This window comes from Dendrobates tinctorius, unplaced genomic scaffold, assembly GCF_039654945.1.
Source record: "Dendrobates tinctorius isolate UK_male_01 unplaced genomic scaffold, ASM3965494v1 ptg000027l, whole genome shotgun sequence".
NCBI lineage: Eukaryota > Metazoa > Chordata > Amphibia > Anura > Dendrobatidae > Dendrobates > Dendrobates tinctorius.
The window spans coordinates 9,817,965-9,843,770 of NW_027361695.1; the positions used below are offsets into that span (position 1 = coordinate 9,817,965).

Here is a 25,806-nt window from a genome sequence, read left to right on the forward strand (position 1 = left end):
TGTAGTATTGGAAATCATCTCCTATCACTCCAGTTAATCTAAACTGAAAAACAAATAAGAAGCAATGGACAGGGGTGGCTTAGTACCAATAAGAAAAAAAATCTGTAACACCTCAAAAAAGTTGGACAGACTTGGCATGAGTCACTCTGGCAGATTACAGAGGAACTCTTTCCTTCACCCTTTAACCCCTGTATAGGGTTCTCATTTTACAATGGTGTCCACTGAATTACTTTCATGGAAGGGCTATTGTCTTTTGGAGTGAACGAGAGGCAAGAGAATGGTCCAGTAGCCTGATTAGAAAAAGGAGGTCAGTGCAGGGACAAAATCGTAAGGCAGGAGAGTAGTCAAAAAACCAAGCCAAAGTCAAAATCAAGAATGTTTACAGGGAATACAAGCAGGATAACCAGAAGTTCACTGAAGCTAGTTAAATTATAACTGGCAGTGGACAGCAGGGTTTCAGGGGCTTAAATAGCTTGGAGTCCCACCCAGACCACCCAGAAGGAAGAAAATACTAACAAGTTAAATCTCGATCTCCAAGCTAGAATGGAGCTACTAATCCCAGAGGGCACAGAACTTGAGCGCGGCGCCATAAGTAGTGACAGGAAGGGCAGTGTTAGGAACAGCAGAACGCACTATATAAATAAATAATAAAGTGCGTTCGCTGCTCGGGGTCCACCGTGCAGAAGGTGTTAACACTGCTGCTGAATAATAGCAGATGCGCTATATGGCGGTATAACGCGCACGGGTTAAACGCCACCCGATGTGCGCTGAGCGGACCAGGGCTGTGGAGTCGGTAAGCCACAGTTGCGACTCCGACTCTTGGATTTTATCAGGCTCCGACTCCGACTCCGGCTCCGACTCCTTCATAAATGGCCAATTCATAACAACAAATTTACTGTTGTAAAATATTAAACATCGTGCTTATTCAGTTTCTCACCATCATATAAGTAATCAGACCACTTAGAGCAAAAACTACATTTATTAGAATACAATTAGAATATAGCAAATAACTTTTATAAACTTTTCTAAACTGTAAGTAAATATGCAATAAACACTTTTATGCAGTTAATAAGAAGAAATCTATAAATTTGTCCTCAGAAAAAGTATTGCCTCTGTCAGATCCTCCTTCATGGATGCCCTCAAATCTGATCTAATTATTTTGAGAGCAGAGAACAACCTCTCTACACTAACTTGTGTTGGTGGCAAAGCAGTAACCACTCGGGCAACATCTCTGACAATGTCAGGATACAGAGGAATCGCTTGTTGCACTGTTATTTTTGATGAACGGTCAAATTTCTCAATTTCTTTTAGTGCACATGAAAAATTCTGCTGAAATGTACTGGCTGTGTTCCTTGATGGGGATGACTCTTCTTCTATGCGGGAACGCTTTGCACGGTCCTTGTGATCCAAATATTTTTCAAAATTAAATTCTTCATCAGTTGATGATGAGGGTGAAGATGTGGCAGGACGACCAAATTCTTCTTGTTCCTCCTGACTGTTCTGCAACCCTTTCATCCTTACTGCTATTTCAAACAGAGCTTCTTTTCCTTTACTTAGCTGTTGATCATCTAGAAGAATCCGATGCATTGGGTCTACATAAACAGCTGTCAAAAGAATGTTATTTTGTAATAGTAGCTCCTCTCTCCGTTTCATTGATGTAGCAATGCCACTTGCAATTAACCCTCCTCTTTGGGACAGGCGAAACATCAGGTTCTTCCGCTCCTTTAAGAAAATACCTGGAGTTAAGTCCTCTGCTTGTAATTTTTTAGTCACTGTAAATGGGTGCTCTAGCAATTTTTCCAGCTCAGTCGCCTGATTCCACTGACTTTCATTTAGCGTCAGTTGAGGGTTAGCCATGTCTACAAGAAAGGTTTTCAGTTCAACCAAGCGCTGAATCATTAAGTAAGTACTGCCCCATCGTGTGGCTTGATCAATAATTGCCCCTTTTCCAGCACGTCTCTTCAAAATTGAGTCAACTTTAGGGGTTCTGGCAACAGTAGCCAATTTTCTCACCTTGCCAATCAGTGCAGCAGCATGTCCTTCTTGCAGACTGTCTCTTATAGCCAGCTGTAGCATATGCACAACACAGCGCATGTGATGAATGAAAGAACATATTGACACAGTTTCAACAAGATCATCTAAACTATCATGTTGCTGTTCATCTGAAGCAACTTCAGTTTGCTCCTCAGTTACAATACTGTGTTCCTCTATTTCAAACATTTCTGTGTCTGTGGACCCAGAATGTTCTTCTAGCTGCTGGTCACCATCATTACTCTCATTCATTAGCTTAATAGTACTTATCATATTTGAAGCATTGTCAGTTACGACAGAAAGAACTTGCTCTTTTTTAAGTTCATAGTCTTGCAGAACCTTTTCCACCAAGACCTGGAGAAACTCACTGGTGTGATGAGCTTTGGTGTCTTTTACTGCCAATGTCTTGGTAACTATTTCATTTTTGTCACAAACAAATCGGACATTGATGGCAAAATAGTTCACTCTGTGACGTGTGCAGGCATCTATTTTAAGAAACAGAAAGCGTCCCTTGAGAGTTTTTTTAAGTTCTTCCTTTTGTTTAAAAGCTTCTTCGATTACTAATTTTCTAATACTCTCTCTCTCCAGAGAAACACCAAGCTTGCGGGCCATTTCCCCATTCAGACACATAAAAGCTGGTCGTGAAAATAATGAAATAGGCACACTATCCTTTACAACAAGCTCTATGATCTGTTTTTTAAATGTATCTACTGTCATTGTCACAGTAACTTTGTCACTGACAAAATATCTTGCAACTGATGGCTGCAAAGTTCTCTGCTCCTTTGTTTGGCTGGAAGAGCTGGGCACTGGTTCATTGGTTTGGATGCAGTCTTTCTCATCCACTGCTTTCAGTACTTCTGGATAGTGTTGAGCATTCCGATACCGCAAGTATCCCACACAGCAATGGCATAAAGTGAGACTAGGGACTTTTTTTTTTTTTAAGTGGCGGAGGAATACAGTGCGGAAGGACACCTACCTTCCGTCATTGGATTCCTGCAGCCCGTAGAGAACGGCAGCATCATCTGATGCTGCAGTTCTCTACCCAAGATCGTCGTGGGACACACTCGTGGACTGCTTCGGATCGTGGGTGATTATTTTTGTGGTTTGTTATGTTAATATTTATTCCGGAAAAGACAATGGCTTCGGGGAACAATGTGACAAGTATTGGTAAGTATGTTACTCTATGTTATATGTACTGTATGTCTATGTATGTATTGTATGAATGTATTGTATGTATGTAGTATATATGTGGTATGTATGTAGCATGCAGTATGTATGTAGCATGCATGTAGTATATATGTAGTATGTATGTAGCATGTAGTATGTATGTAGCATGCATGTAGTATATATGTAGTATGTATGTAGCATGTAGTATGTATGTAGCATGCATGTAGTATATATGTATGTATGTAGCATGCATGTAGTATGTATGTAGCATGCATGTAGTATGTATGTAGCATGTAGTATGTATGTAGCATGCATGTAGTATATATGTGTTATGTATGTAGCATGTAGCATGCATGTAGCATGCATGTAGCATGTATGTAGTATGTATGTAGCATGCATGTAGTATGTATGTAGTATGTATGTAGCATGCATGTAGTATGTATGTAGTATATATGTGGTATGTAGCATGTAGTATGTATGTAGCATGCAGTATGTATGTAGCATGCATGTAGTATGTATGTAGTATATATGTAGTATGTATGTTGCATGTAGTATTTATGTAGTATGAATGTAGCATGTATGTAGTATGTAGTATGAATGTAGCATGTATGTAGTATGTATGTAGTATGCATGTTGTATGTATGTAGCATGTATGTAGCATGTAATTTTTTTTTTTTTTTTTTTTTTACATTCAACACATTAGCCGGATGATGGGACTACTACTGTCCCATCATTGGCTAATGTGTCAATCACTGTCATGGTAGCAGGCATCGCCCGATGGGACTTGTAGTCCCATCGGACGATGCCTGCACAGACCCCCGAAGCCTGCACAGACCACCGGCAGGCCGGCACAGCCCCCTGGCAGGCCGGCACAGCCCCCCGGAGCCTGCACTGACCACCGGCAGGCCGGCACAGCCCCCCGGCAGGCCGGCACAGCCCCCCGGAGCCTGCACAGACCACCGGCAGGCCGGCACAGCCCCCCGGCAGGCCGGCACAGCCCACCGGAGCCTGCACAGACCACCGGCAGGCCGGCACAGCCCCCCGGCAGGCCGGCACAGACCACCGGAGCCTGCACAGACCCCCTGGCAGGCCGGCACAGCCCCCCGAAAGGCCCGTACAGACCCCAGAGAGGCTGTACAAGGCAAAAACAGGGTTTTTCTTATTCCGATACCGGAAGTCCCATAGACTTGAATGGGACTTCCGGTATCGGAATCGGCGATACCGATACTTTTTTTAAAGATCGGCCGATCCATTCCGATCCGATACTTTGAAGTATCGGACGGTATCGCTCAACTCTACTTCTGGATGAAAGCGCTATAAATGTCTCTTTAGATTAGAAGCTCTGGTAGGAGCATTTTTATCTTTGCCTGAATATGCACTCATCTTGGCTTCACAGCATTTGTTTTCATCTGGATCATTTGTCATACACTGACAGACATAATGTTTTCTATCTTGAGTGATGGTGAAATGTTCAAATACAGCTGATTTAATGTGATGCTTCTTTGACATTCTCAGGTTTTTAATTCTGCATTCACAATCCAAATGACAATTGTTTTTCCAAAAAACAATTGTACAAAATTATTGCCAGGTCGTACAACTGATATAGTGGTCAGTAATACTGTTATTATTCCTCATGTACTCACAGTTAACTGATGCAAAGTTTGTTGAAAGGATAATACTACTTACAGTCTTCCTCTTCTGAGTAGCAGGCAGCTGTGAGATGCTTAGAAGACGCACACCTAGTATGATCTAGTCTAGAGGAGGAGCTTTACTACTAAGAATTTGCAACACATTTTCACTTTCAGTTTCATACATTGTAAGTAGGGGGGTTGGGGCAGCATGAGGTTAACCAAGTATAAGATTAGATAAGGGCAGTGGAGAACAGTGACACACAAGAAGTAAGAAATGTCTCTATCTCCAGCAGAACTGCTTATCACTGTTGTTCATAGTTTGATAGAACATATATATTTGAGTAACATTTATAAAATTCATATGAAAGTTCAATTATGAAATATTAATACATTTTTTTTAAAGCTGGAGTCGGTACATTTCTACCAACTTCGACTCCGACCAAAACTAACTCCGACTCCGACTCCACAGCCCTGGAGCGGACTCTGTTAGCTCACAGAGGCGCTGTAACATAAACATAAACGCCGAGCCTGTTAGACTCACAGGTCTCAGCAAAATTGTACGCGCGGTATCCGGTCACATGACACGGGCCCGAGGCTGAGGTCGGTGTCCTTCTAGACCTACCGTGCGTGCGGCATCTCTACTGCGGATGCCGGTAAGTGCTGCTGAATGCAGCACAGCGGGAGACACAGCCACTATGCGATAGTGCCGTGAGAGACATGACACCACCGGATGCTAGTGTAGAGGTGCGTTGTGCACAGTGGCCTAAGGTTTGTCACTGACTGGCGCTGACTCTTTCTATAGTTCCCTATCCACATGCGTAATATCAGAGGGAGGAGAATCTTAAGTCAGTCACCAGAATCATACATCCATCACCATTCACACATCTAACAAGAAGATCTATACTAGCGCATGGCCGAGCGGCCATGCGGGCCTTTTATAGCCGTGCGCTGCCGGGACCTTCCAGATCTCTGAGATGGACCAATCAGATCTGGAGAAGGACCTGAGCACGTGACTCCCGACCTCCAATGGGAGATCGTCTCGTGAGCATGCTCAGTGGAGCGGCAGAGGGACTTAGCCCCAGGAATGGCTTGCTGCAGAGCAGCATGTGAGGCTCTGGATTCCTGTTGTGTCGCTGCAGGAATCCGACGCCTAACATTACCCCCCCTAGGGCCCCCTCCCTCCTGAGCCTTCCAATCCACCAAATAAAGTTTTTTGCCACGTACCACCTTATGTCCCACAGAGGCGTAGGCCTCAGGCTCATCCGAAGACAAGTCTGATGCCCCGGCAGATGACTCGGAAAACCGGAACATGTGACTAGGTTTGAGAAGGGACACGTGGAAGGCGTCAGGGATGGCTAAGTCGCCAGGAGCAGAAGTTGGAGCGGGGCGACGATGTGTGTCGGCGGACGTCTTCAATCGCATTTTAGAGGTTTGAGTGACATGCGGGGTGCGACCCAGACTGTCGCGAACCTCCATTGCCCGGTCTGCCACCGGCAAGGGATACAGTAACCCAGCCGGCCTCTGTTTAGAGGAGCTGCTCAGAGCACAAGAGGCGCATGCCTGAATGTATTTTTTAGTGTCCCAGGCCCTGTGCGGCCACCAATAAGACCTTGCCAGGAGTTTTGTGGTCTGCTTGTAGCCAAAGTGACCACCCACCCTGGACGCGTGTGCCCACGCGAGAACCTTGGACCGCAGGTGAGGCTGGACAAAGGTCTTGCCTGGCGGCACTGACCCGAGGACAACCGATTCCACGGTCCTCAGATTCCCAGTAGGGGGCGCGGGAAGATCCGCAGACACCTCCACAGAGGCTACTTGGATGCTTTCCCCCATGCACCTTCCCACACAGTTTTTGCTCCATCCCAGTATTCTCCCTGAAGACCACTCTATGAGAGGAATGGCAACGGAGCTAGGGAACCCCGAGGAGCAGCTGATCGATGCCCTCTGGCATAATGAGCAGGGAAAGCGTCTCCTGGTGAGACGGTGAAATAGAGAGCCTAAGGGGTGCTGTTTGGTGGGTAATCTGGGATGATAAGGTCGCCCCGTTGACCACCCTGATGGGCACTTGGCGAGGAAGTGGTACCAACAGGATAGCGTGCTGTTGGGCGAAGGACGAAGACATAAAGTTCCCTTCTGCCCTGGAATCCACCGTGACCCGTACCTCCCAAGAGGAATCACAGCTATCTAACGTCCCTTGGAGTGCCGGTTTGGGGGAGAAGGTCTCCATAGCGAATAGACCCCCCACCAATGACCAGTGGACGTGATTTTTTTTTCGGCTGCTGCGAACACCAGTTAGCCGGGTGACCAGACTGTCGACACTGGTAACAGCATGTGGAGCTTTGTGCCGGATGCGTATTGAGACCGGCGCGGGACACCTCCATGGGCTCAGGAGGTAAACTCTCCGGCTCAGATGGGCCTAGAGGTTCAAAGAGGTTGGGAGCCAAGCTAACCTTCCGTCTGGACTGAGCACGCTCCAGCCTGCGTTCTGAAAAACGGAGATCGATGCGGGTGGAAATGGCAATCAGCTCTGCCAGACTTACGGGAACCTCTCTGGTAGAGCATCCTTAACATGCTCCGCCAAACCTCTCCAGAACACAGGGATGAGGGTTTTATCAGACCATTCCAGCTAGGAAGCCAGTGTCCAGAAACGAACGGCGTACTGGCTGACCGAGCGGGATCCCTGAGTCAACGCTAGTAGCTGGAGAGAGGTGTCGTGGGTGACCCGTGGCCCTAGGAAGACCTGCTTCATGGATGTTAAGAACTGAGCGGCGGTCCGAACCTTTGGGTCACCACGCTCCCACAGTGGCGTGGCCCACTCCAGCGCCCTGCCCGACAGAAGGGAAACGATAAAGCCCACCTTAGCCCATTCCGTAGGGAATCGCGCGGCCAGTAACTTTAGCTGGATAGAGCACTGGCTCACGAAACCCCTGCAGGAGGCACTGTCGCCAGAAAATTTATCGGGTAAAGGGAGGCGGGAAACTGTCGGCGCTGGCATGGACGTGGACACACTCGAGACAGCCTCTGCGACTGCCTGGACAGCAGCCTCAGTAAACTTCGCAGCTGAGGTGGCACTCTCGAGAGCAGCCAACCTGTCCTCCAGCTGCCGAATGTACTGCAGTAGCTGCTGCTGGTCTGCCATTACTAGCCAGACCCTGGCGCTAGTATAATGTTAGGAACGGCGGAACGCACTAAATAAATAAATAATAAAGTGTTTGCTGCTCGGGGTCCACTGTGCAGAAGGTGTTAACACTGCTGCTGAATAATGGCAGATGCGCTATATGGCGGTATAACGTGCACGGGTTAAACGCCACCCGATGTGACATAAACATAAACATGGGCCCTATGCTGAGGTCGGTGTCCGTCTAGACCTACCGTGCGTGCGGCGTCACTACTGCGGATGTCGGTAAGTGCTGCTGAATGCAGCGCGGCGGAAGACACAGCCACTATGCGATAGTGCCGTGAGAGACGTGACACCACCGGACGCTAGTGTAGAGGTGCGGTGTGCACAGTGGCCTAAGGTTTGCCACTGACTGGCGCTGACTCTTTCTATAGTTCCCTATCCACATGCGTAATATTAGAGGGAGGAGAATCTTAATAAGTCAGTCACCAGAATCATACATCCATCACCATTCACACATCTAACAAGAAGAGTCTATACTAGCGCAAGGCCGAGCGGCCATGCGGGCCTTTTATAGCCGTGCACTGCCGGGACCTTCCAAATCTCTGAGATGGACCAATTAGATCTGGAGAAGGACCTGAGCATGTGACTCCCGACCTCCAATGGGAGATCGTCTCGTGAGCATGCTCAGTGGAGCGGCAGAGGGACTTAGCCTCAGGAATGGCTTGCTGCAGAGCAGCATGTGAGTGTCATGATCCATGCTGGATCATGTCAGATAAGAGCATTGGTAACCTTTTTTTTTTTTCTCTCTATAAACTTGGTGCTTAGAGATAGTTTTGCCCCCCGGTGGCCAGTATGGTCATTGCACTGGTGATTTTAGAAATAGTTTTGCCCCCGGTGGTGGTTAGTGTAATTGCACGGGAATCACTAACAGGTGTGTTTACTCAATAAAGGTGTGTCAGTTGTGCTCACTCATGTTGGTGATATTGTTGGTCTTTTCCAACCATCCTGGGTGAAGGAAGGAGCTGAGGAGAGTCCAGGGCAGCTCAGTCAGAGTCCTGGAGTGGCAGCTATGGTGTCAGCGAGGAGTTCGTGTAAAGCATGGTGGAGTGGCAGCTATGGTGTCAGTGAAGAATTCTTGCAAAGCTTGGTGGAGTGGCAGCTATGGTGTAGAGCTGCACTCAGTTGCTGGACTCTGTTGCTGGAAGCTGCACTCAGGTCCGGGACTCTGTTGCTGGACAGTTGCACTCAGGTGCTGGACACTGTTGCTGGACAGCTGCAATCAGGTGCTGGACTCTTTTGCTCCAAGGCGACACTCGGGTGCTGGACGCTGTTGCTGTAAAGCTGCACCCAGGTGTTTGACACGGTGGGAGGAAGATGCACTCAGGTGTTGGACTCTGTTGCCAGGAGCAAGTGCATCAGAGCAAAGCTAATTGTTTCCCTGTTTGTCACTTTTCCTCATGTTGGTGTTAGTACAGCGGTGGGGCCAGTGCCTGCACTACCCAGCTCCCTAGTAGGGAATAGGTGTAGGGTTTGCTAGGGTGACAGGTATCCTGATCGGCGACAGGTGAGGAGCCTGTATAGGGAACGTTAGGAGTGTTAGGGACACTGACTTGGGGGAGTGCAGGAGGTCTCCACATCCCCCGTTCCCTATCGCAGGGCCCACAGTTGTAAATGTTTCCCTATCCCCTGTGTCTTGTTGTATTAGTTACCGGCCTGCGGGCCGTGTCACACTGGACAATTACACATGCCGTGTCCTGTTGTAATAGTTACCGGCCTGCTGGCCGTGTCACACAGGACTGGGCACGTGACAGTGAGGCTCTAGATTCCTGTTGTGTCCCTGCAGGAATCCGACGCCTAACAGGCAGTCACCGATAATGATGTCACAAGAGCTTAAACTTGGATGACCCAATGTCCTGGCTGATAGTGGAGAGCAGAACATGTTTTTTTGGTCACTGTGTTATGGAGTAAGGGGAGTCCCATTGGAGAGAGAGCTTCTCTTTCTTGGTTGCTCACCATCAAAACTGAAAGGTTAATGAAGAAGGTGCTAAGTGTTATCTTAACATCTACCCACTGTGGTTATGCATTTCCAGCAGAACGCTCTCCAATCAGCCCTTTTAAAGGATCAGTAGAGATCCAGTTTGCAGAATCATCTTCAGTTTTTTAAGACCTGAGCCATAGATATGGTCAGTTTTTTAGAATTGTTGATCACCTTAAGTTATATTTAGCTTCTGTTATTTAACAGCTTACTCCTACTTGGCCAAACAGATATCTATTTGTAATGGGCTGGAGACTGGCACCAAGAAAAACCAAGCCCAACTTGGGGTCTACTGAGATTCGAAGACCTAAGTCGATTTGGATAAAAATGCTCAGTGGTAGTCAAGCTATTGGTGGGGTAATCAGGGGCCATCCGATGGTCCAAATATACCTGGAGTAGGCCAAGGCTTCCAGGTGTTTTTTTGTTTGTCTTTTTCTTATTTAGTTTTTTCATTTTTTATAATTTTGCTGGTCTTCAAAATAATCTTGAAATATCCTCTATTCCCAAGTCCTTTGCAGTGTTGCATCGCTATCAAACTTTCTACAGTTTTAAGTTGATTTTCTGCCAGGATCGCCCTACAGAGATAGAGGTCAGGTCACCTTGTCTGTTACCGCCATGACAGCAAACATTTCAAGCGTCTCTTTTGTAGATCCGATCACCCACTGCAAATCAGATAGTGTTGAGGGAAGTGCACTTTTCAATTTGTTGACATAAAAGTAGAGTCTGTTTTTTTTCTTTTATTTTCTTCTGAAATTGACCACCCATGGTTCCATTAAGGCATTTCTATCTTTCTTGAAGTTAACAGACTAAAAATCTGACGTTTTCTCCGTAACATGTGTCTGATGTTTTGTTATTTGTTGGATGAGAAAGAAAATTGTTTAGAGTAGTGATTCTTTCTTTAGTAGCCAACATAAAACTAATGTCAAAGTTCAACGTCTTGTCAACAGGCAAAAGTAGAATGAGATGATGACCAAGGTTCTGTTTAATGTTTTTGGCCAAATGTTTTTAGCGCAATCTTACTTAGGGGCTCAATACAAAGTTTTGTTCTTTTTGATTTTTAACGAGCAACTTTAGTTTTCCAAGTGTAAAATTTAGTGGTTCACGCCTATTTTACGGGCAACACTTGGCCCAATGATTATTGCGTGATGGAACTATTAAGCCTTAGTGTGGTCAAAAGAACGTGGAATCTGTTGAAAATAGGTCAATATGTTGTAAAATTTCTATGTAACGAACGCAATTGTTTTATTGGAAAGATTGTAGTCACTTCACAAGTCTAAACCAATGAGATCCATGATAGAGTTGAGCTGGCCATACACATTAGATGGCTGTCTGCCTAAGCATAGTTCGGCCAACAGCCATATCATCGTTCGACCAACATCCATATCAGCCGACTCTCCCATACACAAGGGTGCTCTAATGGTTGAGCGCTCGTGTGTTGTCAATGAGAAAGACAAAGACTGTCATAACGGCCGGCAGGGCGCCTTACCTCTGGGAGAACAATGCGATCGGCAGTCCAAAATCGGACATGCTCATTCTACCTCTCTCCCAACCATTAGTCAGTCAACACCCCCATACACATTAGACCCTCAGCTGAACCTGTCGCTATTGGCAGGTTTACACGAAAGAAGTCTAATTTGTCCGGGTAGACACCTATATGAAAAAGAAATTCCAGTATTGCTTCAAAATGATCACCAGGATAATGAATATCAAACAAAAACTAAATACCCTTAAAAGATATTCAAAAAATGTCTACTACTAATGAAACGCCAGCAAAAAATATTCTATATAATAAAATATTTATTTAATGACAAAAATTCAGTGAACAAGAATTTTTGTTAAAATTTTACTATTAATTTTTCACAAATGCAATAAATTTAAGCATTAAAAAACATACATGATATGCATGTGCGCAGGGGTACATGAAGAAACCAAAAAAGGCTGGGAAGAAGACACCAAAAAAATTATATATATATATATATATATAATAAAAATAAAAAAGTGCAACATAAATTCATCAAAATGTGAAAATATCATTATTATTAAATTAGTGCATAAATAATAGTGTCATATAATTCATATATAAATTTCATAATCAGTGCAATAAAATATAAAGTGCTTAGTGCATAATAGATCCCTATAATTCATGAATAGGCAACCATTCCAAATTGATATGTTCAATTTGAATAAAATGTCTTGTTCACTGAATATTTTTGTCATGAAATAAATATTTTATTATATAGAATATTTTTTGGTGGCGTTGCATTAGTAGTAGACATTTTTTGAATATCTTTTATGGGTATTTAATTTGTCCGGGTGCCTTAAAGTGTGCCATACACATACACAGAAGCAGAAATGGGAACGAAAGTAGGAGAGACAACCTGGGGAACAGCAGAGAGTACTCACATATTGGAGCGCACGCTCCGCAGCCCGGGACACCCCGACGCGCGTTTCGCCAACCAGCGTTTAGCTTTCTCGAGGGGAAGTGCTTCTATTTTCATATGGTGATTTCTCCTACCACTAAGTAGGTTAATCAGGCTATATGGTAAGCCTGATTTTCTTTGAGGCACTAGGAGTTACTCTCAATGGGATTTTACGTCTGGTCTTTTTTGGATCCTTAGACATGGGAGTTTGATCACTGGGGTCACATCATTATGACTGTTAATTATGGCGAGCGTGGCATCACATTGTCCCGGTTTTGGTGTATTTAATTCATTGTCTATGCATGTGTTGTGCTTTTTTATCTTTTCTACATGTTAATAAAAAACTATTTTATCTCATAAAACTCCTGTGGTTCTCTGGCTTTATCATATCTCACAGTGGAGTGGTTCAACGCACTTATAGGGTGTGTGTATACCCGGTGCTAATGCTATGATGAATCTGGTATTTGTTGTACTAAGTGTTTGAATATGGCATGAATATGTCAAAATCGGATTCGGGGACAAAAAACGAACAAATTCACTCATCTCTAGTGATAACTTAACCACCTCAACGTTGATCAGTCGTGCATAAAATGAACAATCCGACCTTCAACATGCCAAAATGAACTAGCAGATCAGGGACAAGCTTGAAAAAGTGATCAAACGAAATGCACACCGTGTCAGTCAACAATTACCTAAAATATTCAAATTGGCCTGTTATGTTTTTGGCAGACATTTTGAATTGGTCAAAATATTAAAAATAATTCCAATTTCACCTATGTTCATCCAATGTGTGTGGGCAACTTTACGCCAGATATGTCACTGACTATTGGTGTTAGCAAGACATCTGTCCTTTTGAGGTCACCCTTGTAAGGTCTTCATGTATCACATTTTTTTAAGGACTTCAACTTCTCACAATACAGATTACATACGGTAATTTTACATGTAGACCCCTATAGCATGAACACCACCCTATAAAAGAACGGGATTTTTTTTAAACTAGTCATCACTCTTCTTGACCCAAAAGGAAAGTTAAGGACATTTTTCTTAGATTTTAATATTTTTCAAAGAATCAGCAGGTTCCGCCCTCCAATAACCCAATCCTTACACTTATGAGAGTGGCGCTATGTTAACGGCTATTATATACGGTATGCTATACCGGGGTGTAGTAAGTACGTGTGTGCCATTACCCATAAGGAAATTAGGTTTTTCTTTTCAGATTGCCAACAAAAGGCAACTTTTTTTATTATTTATTTGGTACAACTGGGAATAATAAGGATGTGTAAAACAGTACTTGATGTATTTGTTGTGTTACTTCGATAGTCTGACCTTGCTTCTTTGTTTGTTATGACACATTTCTTTTTTCCCGTAGAATGTAAATTCTAAGATTGCTTCATTGAAAGAGTCTCATGTTGCTCTAAACCTAAACCATATTTTCTAGGTTTTGTATACAGAAGTATGAACAGGAGCAACTTTGTGCTTTAAATTCTGAAATAAGGTTGATGTCTGAACCGTTGTCTTTCATATAGCTTTATGTATATAAACTGGATTGCTGGGAAACCGGACAAGTTGCATGAACACCGAAGAACAACAGAAGATTGGTTTCTCCATTGATTACAAATAATAAAAAGTACCATTACTTTTATGAACAAATGCAATAAATTCCAGATTCTAAGGTAAACCCAGATGATAGAAATGAGTTACACGAGACCGATGAACTTATGTCAGATGACTGCTGTTAATCATCTCGGTGTGTCCCAAACATTTTTTAGAACTGTGAGATTGTAACTTAAGGTATTGCTTTATCGATGTACATTGGTGTGTATCAAAAAGTGGTCACAGTGGAGGTCGATGCCAACTTAGAAGCTTAGACATAATCAAACATCACTTCCAAGGCCCTTGTACACATTGGATTACAGTCTGCCAAATTCGCTGATTTTGGAGGGATCGGCCAACCAACTAATGTGTATGGGGGCTTCCAACTCTCACTCACCTGACGACAAATGATATTGGGGGAGAGAAGTATCCAGTCTAATTTCACAGGATAATCTTTTTGTTTGGCTCAGACATAAGTTACTGCCAGATTATTCTGTCTGTAGATCACTCATAGAGAACATGGGAACACTCAGCCGAGGAGTAGAGCCTGCTCCAATGTGTATGGCCGGCTCAATTGTTTATGGCCAGCCCCAGTGTGTATGGCCGGCCCCAACATGTATGGCCAGTCCCAACGTGTATGTGTCACGTGCCCCGTCCTGTGTGACATGGTCCACAGGCCGGTAACTGAAACAACAGGACGCGGCACGTGTAAATGTCCAGTGTGACGCGGCACGCAGGCCGGTAACTAATACAACAAGACAAAGAGGATAGGGAAATATTTACAATGGAGGGCCCTGCGATAGGGAACGGGGGGACGTGGAGACCTCCTGCACTCCCCTGAGTCAGTGTCCCTAACGTTTCTAACGTTCCCTATGCCAGTTCCGCACCGGGCACCGCTCAGGAACCTGTAGCCCTGGCACACCCTACACCTATCCCTTGCTAGGGAGCTGGGCCCCACCGCTGCACTAACACCAACATGAGGAAAAGTGACAAACCGGGAAACACTTAGCTTTGCTCTGATGCACTTGCTCCTGGCAACAGAGACCAACACCTGAGTGCATCTTCCTCCACCGTGTCCAACACCTGGGTGCAGCTTTACAGCAACAGTGTCCAGCACTGAGTGCCGCCTTGGAGCAACAGAGTCCAGCAACCGAGTCCAGCAAACTGAGTGCAGCTCTACACCATAGCTGCCACTCCACCAAGCTTTGCAGGAATTCTTCACTGACACCATAGCTGCCACTCCACCATGCTTTACACAAACTCCTCGCTGACACCATGGCTGCCACTCCAGGACTCTGAATGAGCCGCCCTGGACTCTCCTCCAGCTCCCCACCCAGCTCCTTCCTTCACCCAGGATGGTTGGAAAGCCCAACAATAATAATATCACCAACGTCAGTGAGCACTACTGACACACCTTTATAGAGCAAACACACCTGTTAGTGATTCCCGTGCAATTACTCTAACCACCACCGGGTGCAAACTATCTCTACGCACAAGTGCAATGACCATACTGGCCACCGGGGGGACAAACTATCTCTACGCACAAATGCAATGACCATACTGGCCACCGGGGGACAAAACCAACCCTGAGCAAACTTTGGCACACAACCAAAGGAAAAAAAAAAGGTTACTTTTGCTTTCAATCTGTCAGATCCACCCTGGATCATGACAATATGGCCGGCCCCAACGTGTATGGCCGGCCCCAACATGTATTGCCAGCCCCAACGTATACGGGTCAGCTTTAATGGGCATGGCCAACTTCAATGTTTATTGTCAGGTGTAATATATTTGGCCAGCTCTATATTTCAACCACTTGAGCTGTTTGTGGCTGAGTGACTATGAGCTGGAATCAGTCCTTTCAACAGTTTAACTAATATTACAAGCAATGGCTCAAACTCCATTATCCTGGCCCATAACCGCATTCTCCAGCAGGCTGAGGTTCTGACAATTATTCGCTCAAAAATAGGTTTCCCCACAGATGATCACAGAAATTGATCTCCATGAGATAAACTTGAAGAACCGACATCAAACCCTGGGCCTACTGTAAAATTTGGGATTACAACAAGGTGAAGTGGTAGCAGTTCGGTCAAAGCTCTGCCTCCCTCGGTGGGTCAATGGCTCCATGATTGTGACACAAAAATATCATCCAGTCGGCCTAGCCAGGATCAGATGGTCTTGTTGGAAGTCAGGCCCGTCTAAATTTTTTGACTGATTCCGTGTGCAGCTCTGTTTGCTTCTTCATATTGTTGCTATATTTTTTCCACACAAAAAATTGATCTGCTTGAATAATTGGCCAAATGCGCTATCGCCGTAGCTATAATGGATCCATGTGTGGTCCGTTGCGCACACGTTCAGACCATGAACCGATTATACATGTAAACGAGCCCTTATTCCCAGATGTCGATACTTCACAACTTTTCAATATGTCAAAGAGATAATGAGATTTGTCTGTAGGCCACATCAAATAGTAGTGTTACTTCATCAAATGCCACCAGGGCTGGCCAAATCCCGGGAACCAGTAGTCAATGTGTATACAAAGCTGCTGATTGTTGGAATAGTTTCTGGAGAGATTCCTAATACCCGGCCACTAAAAAGTCTAATCGGCTCCTAAAGTGTTCAGAGCTTTGGTATTTTATCGTCTAGTGAAGGAGACGATCACTCACAAAGTTTTCATCCATATTTGCTGATCATTTAGAAGGTGTTAACTAGGAAAAAATGTCAAAATCATGAATTTGCTTATTAATAAAAAATAAAACGTAAGTCGGGCTGACAGTGTACAATCAATTAATGCTCCTCAGTCTCTGCGGAGGGGTAACTAATACCTAAATATATAAACAACATGTAGAGATTAGATGTTATGAAGCTTGTCAGCAAGCTCGTGGGAATTATAATTGGAAGAGTAAACATAATTACACCGAAAGCGAAACACCTGACCAGCGTTCCGTCTATAGTCTACCGTGATCTCTTGTTCAAGAGTAAACCGCGGATCGGTACAGACTGTAGGTGCGGCGACTTACTACAGTGATGAAGTTATTATTAAACGGTCATTGAACCTAGAACATATGTTAAGAACAATTGTACATAGATGGTACTATGCATACAATGCAGTCAACATATAGACCATAAGGAACAATTTTGCAAATTTCCCCATTATGTTTACGCATGGTCCAAAATTTGTAACCAGGATAGTGTTTGGCTTCTTTCTTGACTGTGGAAGTTGTGCATGTAGGCAAGGGGAAGTCGTTTGCTATTTACTCTTGTGTGGGGTGGGAAAGGGAGCATTAATTGCTGGAAAATTTGTATTGAGTGCTTAGTACCTTTTTTTTTTTTTTTTTTAAAGGTTGTGTATGCAAAAAATTTTTTGCACCATTTGCAACTTTGCAAAGAGTCTCGGACAATTGCAAGAGGAGTCCCGTGACAAATGGATCATAGAGAGACATTAAGTTGGCCGTACATATTAGACTTATGTCTACCAAACCAGCCGATATCGATGAGTTTGGCTGACGGTCTATTCTGTAGGGGGGCATCGGTCATATGATGGTTGGGAGAGATTTCCATGTCTGATTTTGGACTGCCAATCGCATTGTTCTCCATGAGATAAACCATTTTCTGACTTGCCATCCAATAGCTTTGTCATAGAGAACACAAGAGCGTCCTATCAAATTAGCGCTCCTGTGTATGGGAGAGTCTTTTGGCCAACAGCAATCTAATGTGTATGGCCAGCCTTAATGCGCCATAATCTGTGGGGAAACCTGGTATTATAGGCTTCCATACACATTAGACTAAGGTTGACCAAACCCACCGATATAGGAAGGATCGGCCAACAGTAATGTGTACGGCGCGCTCCCAACTTTGCTGACATATGATACTGGGGGGAGAGAAGGATTCATCATGTTGGATTTTTAATACTTGATCCTTGTCCCTGGGGATAGACTGCTGCACTGCAGGAGGACAGACATAAATTAGGGATTTGGAGCGGGATCTCCTTTTCTTAATGGACATTTCCCCGTCATCTGACGCATCATCCGAAGCACTAATTTTTTAGTCAATAAAAGAAGTTATGTTTGGTGAGTGACGCGTTTCACTTTATCTAGTTGCAAACTGCATGGAAAATTGCAATGGACATCAACTTTTTTACAGATCACAACCGATATAAACCGGAAGCTGCACTGATGGCCATTGTCTGGTTGAATGGCATAGTGCCGACTTTTCTATTGGATGGAACAGACAATATATGAAGATAGTGTTCCCCTATTGCGTTTTTTCCATTTTTTTATGACTTTTTTTCCCCCCTATTTTTAGGCTTTACATACAATCTCCAGTTAACGCTTCAAAAGTGATTATATGAATCGGTGTTATAACGACTCAAAAACTTTTTTTATGCAAAGTGTATTTGCTTTGCTCCTTTGTAGAAAGCAAACATTGCAGGGTTTTGTTTCAAGTGAGGTTTGTAATCATAGTACACATCCAGACGGGCTTAGAAAAACCCTTTGATTTTGCCATCTGCCAAGCCTGTGTCCAGCAAACAGCTTGTCACTTTATTCAGGAGACAGTGGGGGAAGGCTGGCTTCACACCTCCCTACCCACCCTGTCTGTTCTGTCTCTTTCCAGTGCTGCTTAAAATAATCCAAGGCAATTATCTAGAGAACTCCAATTCTGACATTTTATCAGATAAAGGGTACAAAGGCATAGATAAGATGGCTGCACTGTAATGATAGGGCACTGATACAAGATCCCTGTGTGTAGCCATGACCCAGCATGGAGTAGATTGCGATAGGTCAATGAGTCAACCTCCTAGCCTGACTTGCTCAAAAAGAAGAAGGGATCAAAATTGCCAGACAAGTCCTCAACAATCTTAAATACGCAGACGATACAACATTGATAAAAACAAGATGGAATGGTGGACTTATTACAGAGTGTCAAGATGGAAAGCTCGACCATGGGACTGTTTCTCAACACAAAGAAGACAAAGATCTTGACTATTGTCAAGTACGACCGGGACACATTTGAGATGGATGACAACGAATTGAAAGTTGTATGTGACTTCAACCTACTCAATCAATGATCTCTCAAGTCAATAGGAGAATGGCTATGGGCAAATCAACAATGAAGTCACTGGACAAGGTCTTCAAATCAAGGAACATTTCACTGGTGAGAAAGACAGGACCTTACATAGTCTGGTCTTTTCTTTGGTAACTTATGGATGCAAAACATGGACGATAAAGAAACAAGACATAAAAAGAATCGACGCCTTTGAAATATGGTACTGGAGAAGGATGCTATCAATACCTTGGATGGCAACAAGAACAAACAAATCAATTTTGGAAGAAATCTAGCCGGACATGACACTGGAAGCGAGGATCACCAAGCTATGACTTGCCTACTCTGGACACATCATACAACGTGAGCGATCACTGGAGAAGGACATCATGGTCGGAAGAATAGAAGAAACAAGGTGAAAAGGAAGATTGGCATCCCAATGGCTTAAAATACGATCAAGATAATGGCAGAAAAGATCCTGGTGGACATATCTAGGCTGCACAAGATCAATCTTCCTACAGATTGTTCATCTATCAAATCACCTTGACTCGAGATCAAGCTGAAGGCCGTTAAGTAATAATAATAATCCTGTGGATCAGATGTTCGCTGAACGTCTGGGATCAAAAATCCCCAGTGATAAGTTGTGTCCAATCATACATTTTTGCCGCAACTTCCTCTGGAGGAGAAGTGTAGTATTACACTCAAGTGGTGCATCTTGAAGAAGCTCTGGTTTCCCATGCAAAATTTCCAACATAGCCCTATACTATCTCTTGTATAGAATAGTGGTGTGTTTTTTTCATAAGGGTCAGAGATGTTTTGGGGACCCGATTCTCTAGGGTCTAGATGCAAATTTATTCCCCTGCACCCACTGAAGTTATGATCCTGTAGTACCTCTGCCCCTGGCATAACTCTTGTGGGTGCTGTGCTACTATGTAATGTGTGGATGCCTTCAGTACCCAATTTGCAGAGAAGGGTGCTCAGGGTTTCCAAAAGGATACTCCCTTCTATGACCCAAGAGGACATATAAGAAGGGGTTGCCCTTATGAGACGACCCATTTAACAATATATAGGGATTACATGGGTAATGCCTGCCGCAGATGTAACAGGGCAGAGTTTCTCAGACTATCACATGGCTTTCCAGAGGAGGCTGCAAGCATGTATGGACTGGGGCTGAAATTCAGCCCTGGGATTTGAAATCACACAGGCCCATGCTGTCCCCGTCCCCAAGCACCAGATGGGATATATTACTAATATTACCTTGGATGGAGGAAAGCAAGATTTACTACAAGACCAATATTTCCTATGATACCCATGGCCTGCTGGGGTAAGTGACGGAGTCAGCGACTTTGTGCTCCGTCACATCTCTTAACAGTATGGGTGTCGTGAGAACACCTATTCTGTTAAAAGCGTAGCAGACAAGGCAGCCCATGACCAGACAGGCCCTTCTGGCATTGCCAGAATTGCCAGATGACCAGTCCGGGGCTGGCTTCAAGTAAACTTGCCCAGAAGAACCAAGAGACACATTGCTACTTCAGCTCTGCTACATTTGTCTGTCTCTGTTTTTCAGCTTAATTTTGAAGCCAGCCGAAATCTTAAAAGCATTTTCTCATCATATTGCTCTGTTTGCCACCTCCGTAATTATATGTTAGAAAGATGAAGACTTGCGCCTATTAATATTATTATTTCAATTAAAATGATTTGCATCCTCCTACCAGACAATAAATATTTAACGCTCACTGTCAGGGCTGTGGGCGGCTGTAGATCTGTCTGTGCCGTGGAGAGGAGTTGTCTGCGCCTTTCTTGCTCGAAGGAGACCTGTGTGGGTCATCCGCCAATTACCCTTCCCAAAGAAATGATGTGCCCTTGTCCCACCGTTATTATGGATTAATTATTATCAATCATTTCTTGGTTGCAAATAACTGTAATTCCTCAATAGTTATAGGAAAGATTATCTATCTATGATCTATCTATCGATTGATCATGTATCCTTCTATATAGTGTTCCATCTATTTATCCATCCTTCCCTCCCTAACTCCCGCCATCCCTCAATCTCTTGAAAAACATAAAAGCAGCAGCACAAAGGTGCCAACCTACCAATGTATGGTACATAAAAAAAGCAAAAAAAGTGGGTAACACGCAATAGAAAATTCCACACAAAACACTGGTGTCATTATTGGGCCATGTGAACAGGTTGCAACGTTTCGGCTCATAAGCAAGTGAGCTTGTTCTGTCTATCTCATATTCCATCTGTTTATCGATCTATGTATGTATTCTATGTTTCTTCTTCTCGATCTAGATACACATGAACGCTGCGTTTGCTATGGGTGACAAGCACCCCACTTTTCTCGCATTGCACTTCGGCATGCTGACGTTTGTTTCACCTGCTACTTTGGAGGGTTGCTGTTTGAGATCTGGGATCTGCACCCACTCTCTTGACTCTCTTTTATCTTTTAATCTATCGTTCTATCTGTTAATCTAGTATCTGTTCCACCTATCCAACTTATATCTTTCAATATTGTCCATCCCAAAACAATGTTTTCCTCCAGGTGTATAATTAACCATCTTTCTGCTCATCTATGGCGCCTCCGTCAATGTATCCACCATGTATTGAACCAGTAGACTATTCAACCAAAATATTCAACCCCCTGGTACAATATCAATTGTTTATACCCCTATTCATTTCCGGGCTTCTTTTTCTACTCATTCCCGGTACTTCTGTCCTGTAATTTGTGACGTAAAAGTAGTACTGGCTTATTACTGCAGTGTAACGATGCCCTAGATGAAACACCAGTGATGGATTTTGCTTCTGCATTGAGCCTATAGGAGATATTTTCTATCCAAGCCTTTGGAATGTCCTTGACGACTGTCTGAGGGCGTTACTCTTGTAATCATTTGCTCTTTAATCCAAATATTGTGTGGCAAAGGACTGGTGTTGGTTTTCTCTTGCTGAGGGCAATCTTGCTACTAAGTGTTGTCCGGAGCTGACAGCTGGTGTCATTGTCCCCTCCCTGTGGTTGCGTGTCATGGACCAGATGTTAGATCATCTGATTCCTCGGTCTCATAGCAGGACAAGGTCTGTTGAGGGTTTCAGTGGTAAGATTCTTCTGCAGACAAAATTTTCAGTAGACACTTTCCCACTTGTTATGATAATTGATCCAGTGGGACATCATGACATTTCTTTGTGGAGCAAATGTAGTTTGAAGCCGATGTCTATGGCCAATGCTAAACTTTCTTAATGTGGTGGTGTCTTGGTCTCGTTCTTTTGCATCTTCAAGTGGCAGAAAACCTCTACTCAATCCCAAGTTGTGTTTTTGTTAATTATCCAATTATTTCTTTGTTGCTCATTTATGCTTCACTCCAGATAAAATCTGATACTATTTCTGTTTTAACGTAATTTCTTTTCTGGTTCTAGGCACAACACGTCCACCTAGAGAAGGAGAAGTCCCCGGTGTGGACTATAGATTTTTGACCGTTCAGGAGTTTTTGGCACTGGAACAGAGTGGAACTCTACTTGAAGTTGGGACATATGAAGGTATGATCAGAGAGTTTAGAGGACCTGTCACTTGCTAAAAAAAATTAAGTTAAGTCGCTTACTAAAAATATCTTCGATATCTCCTGATTCTGACACTTTTTTCCGTTTTGCACTGTGTTGCTCCTTTGCAGAGATATTCACATTTGCTACTTTTGGAGGGCAGGATGTGAAATCTCTGCTTGGACATTTCTTCAGAGTCATCATTGGGGGCGTTCTTTTTCACTCCTTCTTCTTCCCAGATGCGGCCAAGCTGATTGGCAGCATCTGGGAGGGAGAGGTAAAAGCATACACCCCAGAGAACACTCTGAAAAAAAAACGCACTGGTGGACTGCAGAGCAGAGATTTCACATATTGCGCTCCAAAAGCAACAAATGTGAATATCTCTGCAATGGAGCGACGCAGAGCAAAATGGAAAAGAGCATCAGAATAAGGGGAGCTCAGGGATTTTAAGAAGGTATTTATCTGTCGGTTTTCCTTAGGTTTGATTCATGTATTCCGGAATTACTGTGGGTTTGCGTTGGTAAAATCCATGGCATAATATAGTCGCAGTGAAGTAGATTAGCTTTTACAGGTGTTGCCCGCACGCTTTGGAATTTTTTTTATCTTACTTTGTAAATCTGCACGATTCCATCTTGTCTGGATTTACTGTGTGACCCAGTAGATCCGTGTAGATCTCCACCTATAGGGGATGTCAGCACCACATATATACATGGACTGTGTTTCATCCCCATTCAAGAATTGCAATACTAAAAATATTCAACGAACTGGTGGAGAGCCATTACTAGCTAGGCTGATCCTTTCTTCTAATATTGGGGACGCATTCAAGTCCTTTCAAAATTTGTGGACTATTTTGTTTTTACCTGCATTTTGGACTAAAAATAACTTTTTTCAATTGGATTTAATTGAAAATGTTGTATTTTGGGCATTTACAGACCCTTTGGTTTCCTTGCACATTGCTGGCTGTAGAATAAGTTAAGAGACAATTCTCAAGTTTGGAAGTTATCCCCTATCCATTGGCTAAGAGATGACTTCCCTTTTGCTGGGATTTGACTGCTGGGGCCCCCAATGATTCTCAAACCTGGGACATGTGAATGGAGCAGTGGTCGGTCATGCGCACTACCGATCCATACATTCTTATGGGAATGCCGAACACCAGCCAAATGTAGCGCTCGACTATCTCTAGCGGTCCCATTAAGAATGTATATAGCAGAATTTCGCATGATCGACCCTACGTTATTCACATGGTTTTCTGAATCTTTGGGGGTCCCAGCAGTCGGATCCCTAGCTTTCTGGAAATGATCCCTTATCCATCAGATAGGGGATAACTTGTAAACTTGATAATACCTTTTTAACTAAGAATCTATCAGTGAGACCTTTTTGACTGGAGAATTTATAACTCCTTTATCTGTCTTTTTCTGAGGTCCTCGTTGCTGATTTATGAGCACAGACCACATCAAAGTTTAGCAGAACTTTCTGTTCATAAATCAGTTTTAAGGAGCTGATATCTGAACACAAGGTTTAGCTTAAGTTTTATGTGGTCTGTGAGCTGAAATCAGCACCAAGGAGCTCAGAAAAAGACAGATAAAGTTGCTAAACTCTCCCTGACAAATTCTCAGTTGACTCATTCTGCAGCCGGCAACAAATTATACAACTTTGAGGTTATGTGCAAAATTTTTAATAAAACCCAATTGCAAAAACAATTTTTAAAAAACAAAAAAAGTCTATTTGTGAAAATAAATATGTCCATATCTCTTTAGGCGGACTTTTTCAGTCATCTCGCAGTTTCTTCACAATTACCCTGCAAACATCTAAATGTGTTGAATGTAAATGTTGCTTTGGGTTCTGCTCCAGATGTAACATAGTAACATAGTAACATAGTTATTAAGGTTGAAGGGAGACTTTAAGTCCATCTAGTTCAACCCATATCCTATCCTAACTTGCCCTAACATGTTGATCCAGAGGAAGGCAAAAAAAACCCATGTGGCAAACAGTAAGCTTCACATTGGGGAAAAAAATTCCTTCCCGACTCCACATACGGCAATCAGACTAGCTCCCTGGATCAACGCAATATTAAGGAAACTAGTGTATATAACCTGTAATATTATACTTTTCAAGAAAGGCATCCAGTCCCTTCTTAAATTTTAGTAGTGAATCACTCATTACAACATCATATGGCAGAGAGTTCCATAGTCTCGCTGCTCTTACTGTAAAGAATCCACGTCTGTGAATATGCTTAAACCTTCTTTCCTCCCGACGTAGAGGATGCCCCCTTGTCCCCCTCACAGGTCTAAGAGTAAAAAGATCATTAGAAAGCTCTTGGTATTGTCCCCGCATATATTTATACATTGTAATAAGATCACCCTTAAGCCTTCGATTCTCCAAACTAAATAACCCCAAGTGTAATAACCTGTCATGGTATTGCAGACCCCCTAGTTCCCTAATAACCTTGGTCGCTCTTCTCTGCACCCGCTCCAGTTCAGCTATGTCTTTCTTATACACCGGAGACCAGAACTGTACACAGTATTCTAAGTGTGGTCGCACAAGTGACTTATATAGAGGTAAAATGATGTTCTCCTCATGAGCATCTATGCCTCTTTTAATGCATTCCATTATTTTATTTGCCTTTGCAGCAGCTGCCTGACACTGGCCGCTAAATGTGAGTTTGTCATCCACCCATACACCCAGGTCTTTTTCAGTGACTGTTTTGCCCAGTGTTTTACAATTAAGCACATAATTATACATCTTGTTCGTTCTACCCAAGTGCATGACCTTACATTTATCCCCATTAAAGCTCATTTGCCATTTATCAGCCCAAGCTTCTAGTTTACATAAATCCTCCTGTAATATAAAATTGTCCTCCTCTGTATTGATTACCCTGCAGAGTTTAGTGTCATCTGCAAATATTGAAATTCTACTCTCTATGCCCCCTACAAGGTCATTAATAAATATGTTAAAAAGAAGCGGGCCCAAAACTGACCCCTGTGGTACCCCACTGCTAACCGTGACCCAGTCCGAGTGTGCTCCATTAATAACCACCCTTTGTTTCCTATCCCTGACCCAGCTCTTAACCCACCTACACATATTTTCCCCTATCCCCATTGTTCTCATTTTATGTATCAACCTTTTGTGTGGCACCGTATCAAAAGCTTTTGAAAAGTCCATGTACACCACGTCCACTGCATTCCCTTGGTCCAGTCCAGAACTTACCTCTTCATAAAAGCTTATCAGATTAGTCTGAC

The 25,806-nt window shown here is 43.5% G+C and overlaps 1 protein-coding gene across 10 annotated transcripts in view; it reads left to right on the forward strand.

The window, feature by feature from the left end:
- The window catches only part of MAGI1 (membrane associated guanylate kinase, WW and PDZ domain containing 1), a 498,523-nt gene that overhangs the window by 318,460 nt on the left and 154,257 nt on the right, over positions 1 to 25,806 (forward strand). For all 10 annotated transcript variants that reach the window (XM_073569761.1, XM_073569757.1, XM_073569759.1 and 7 more), the window contains one exon: positions 22,448 to 22,567. In XM_073569761.1, coding sequence (XP_073425862.1) covers positions 22,448 to 22,567 — 120 coding nt within the window. The remainder of the gene's footprint in view (positions 1 to 22,447; positions 22,568 to 25,806) is intronic.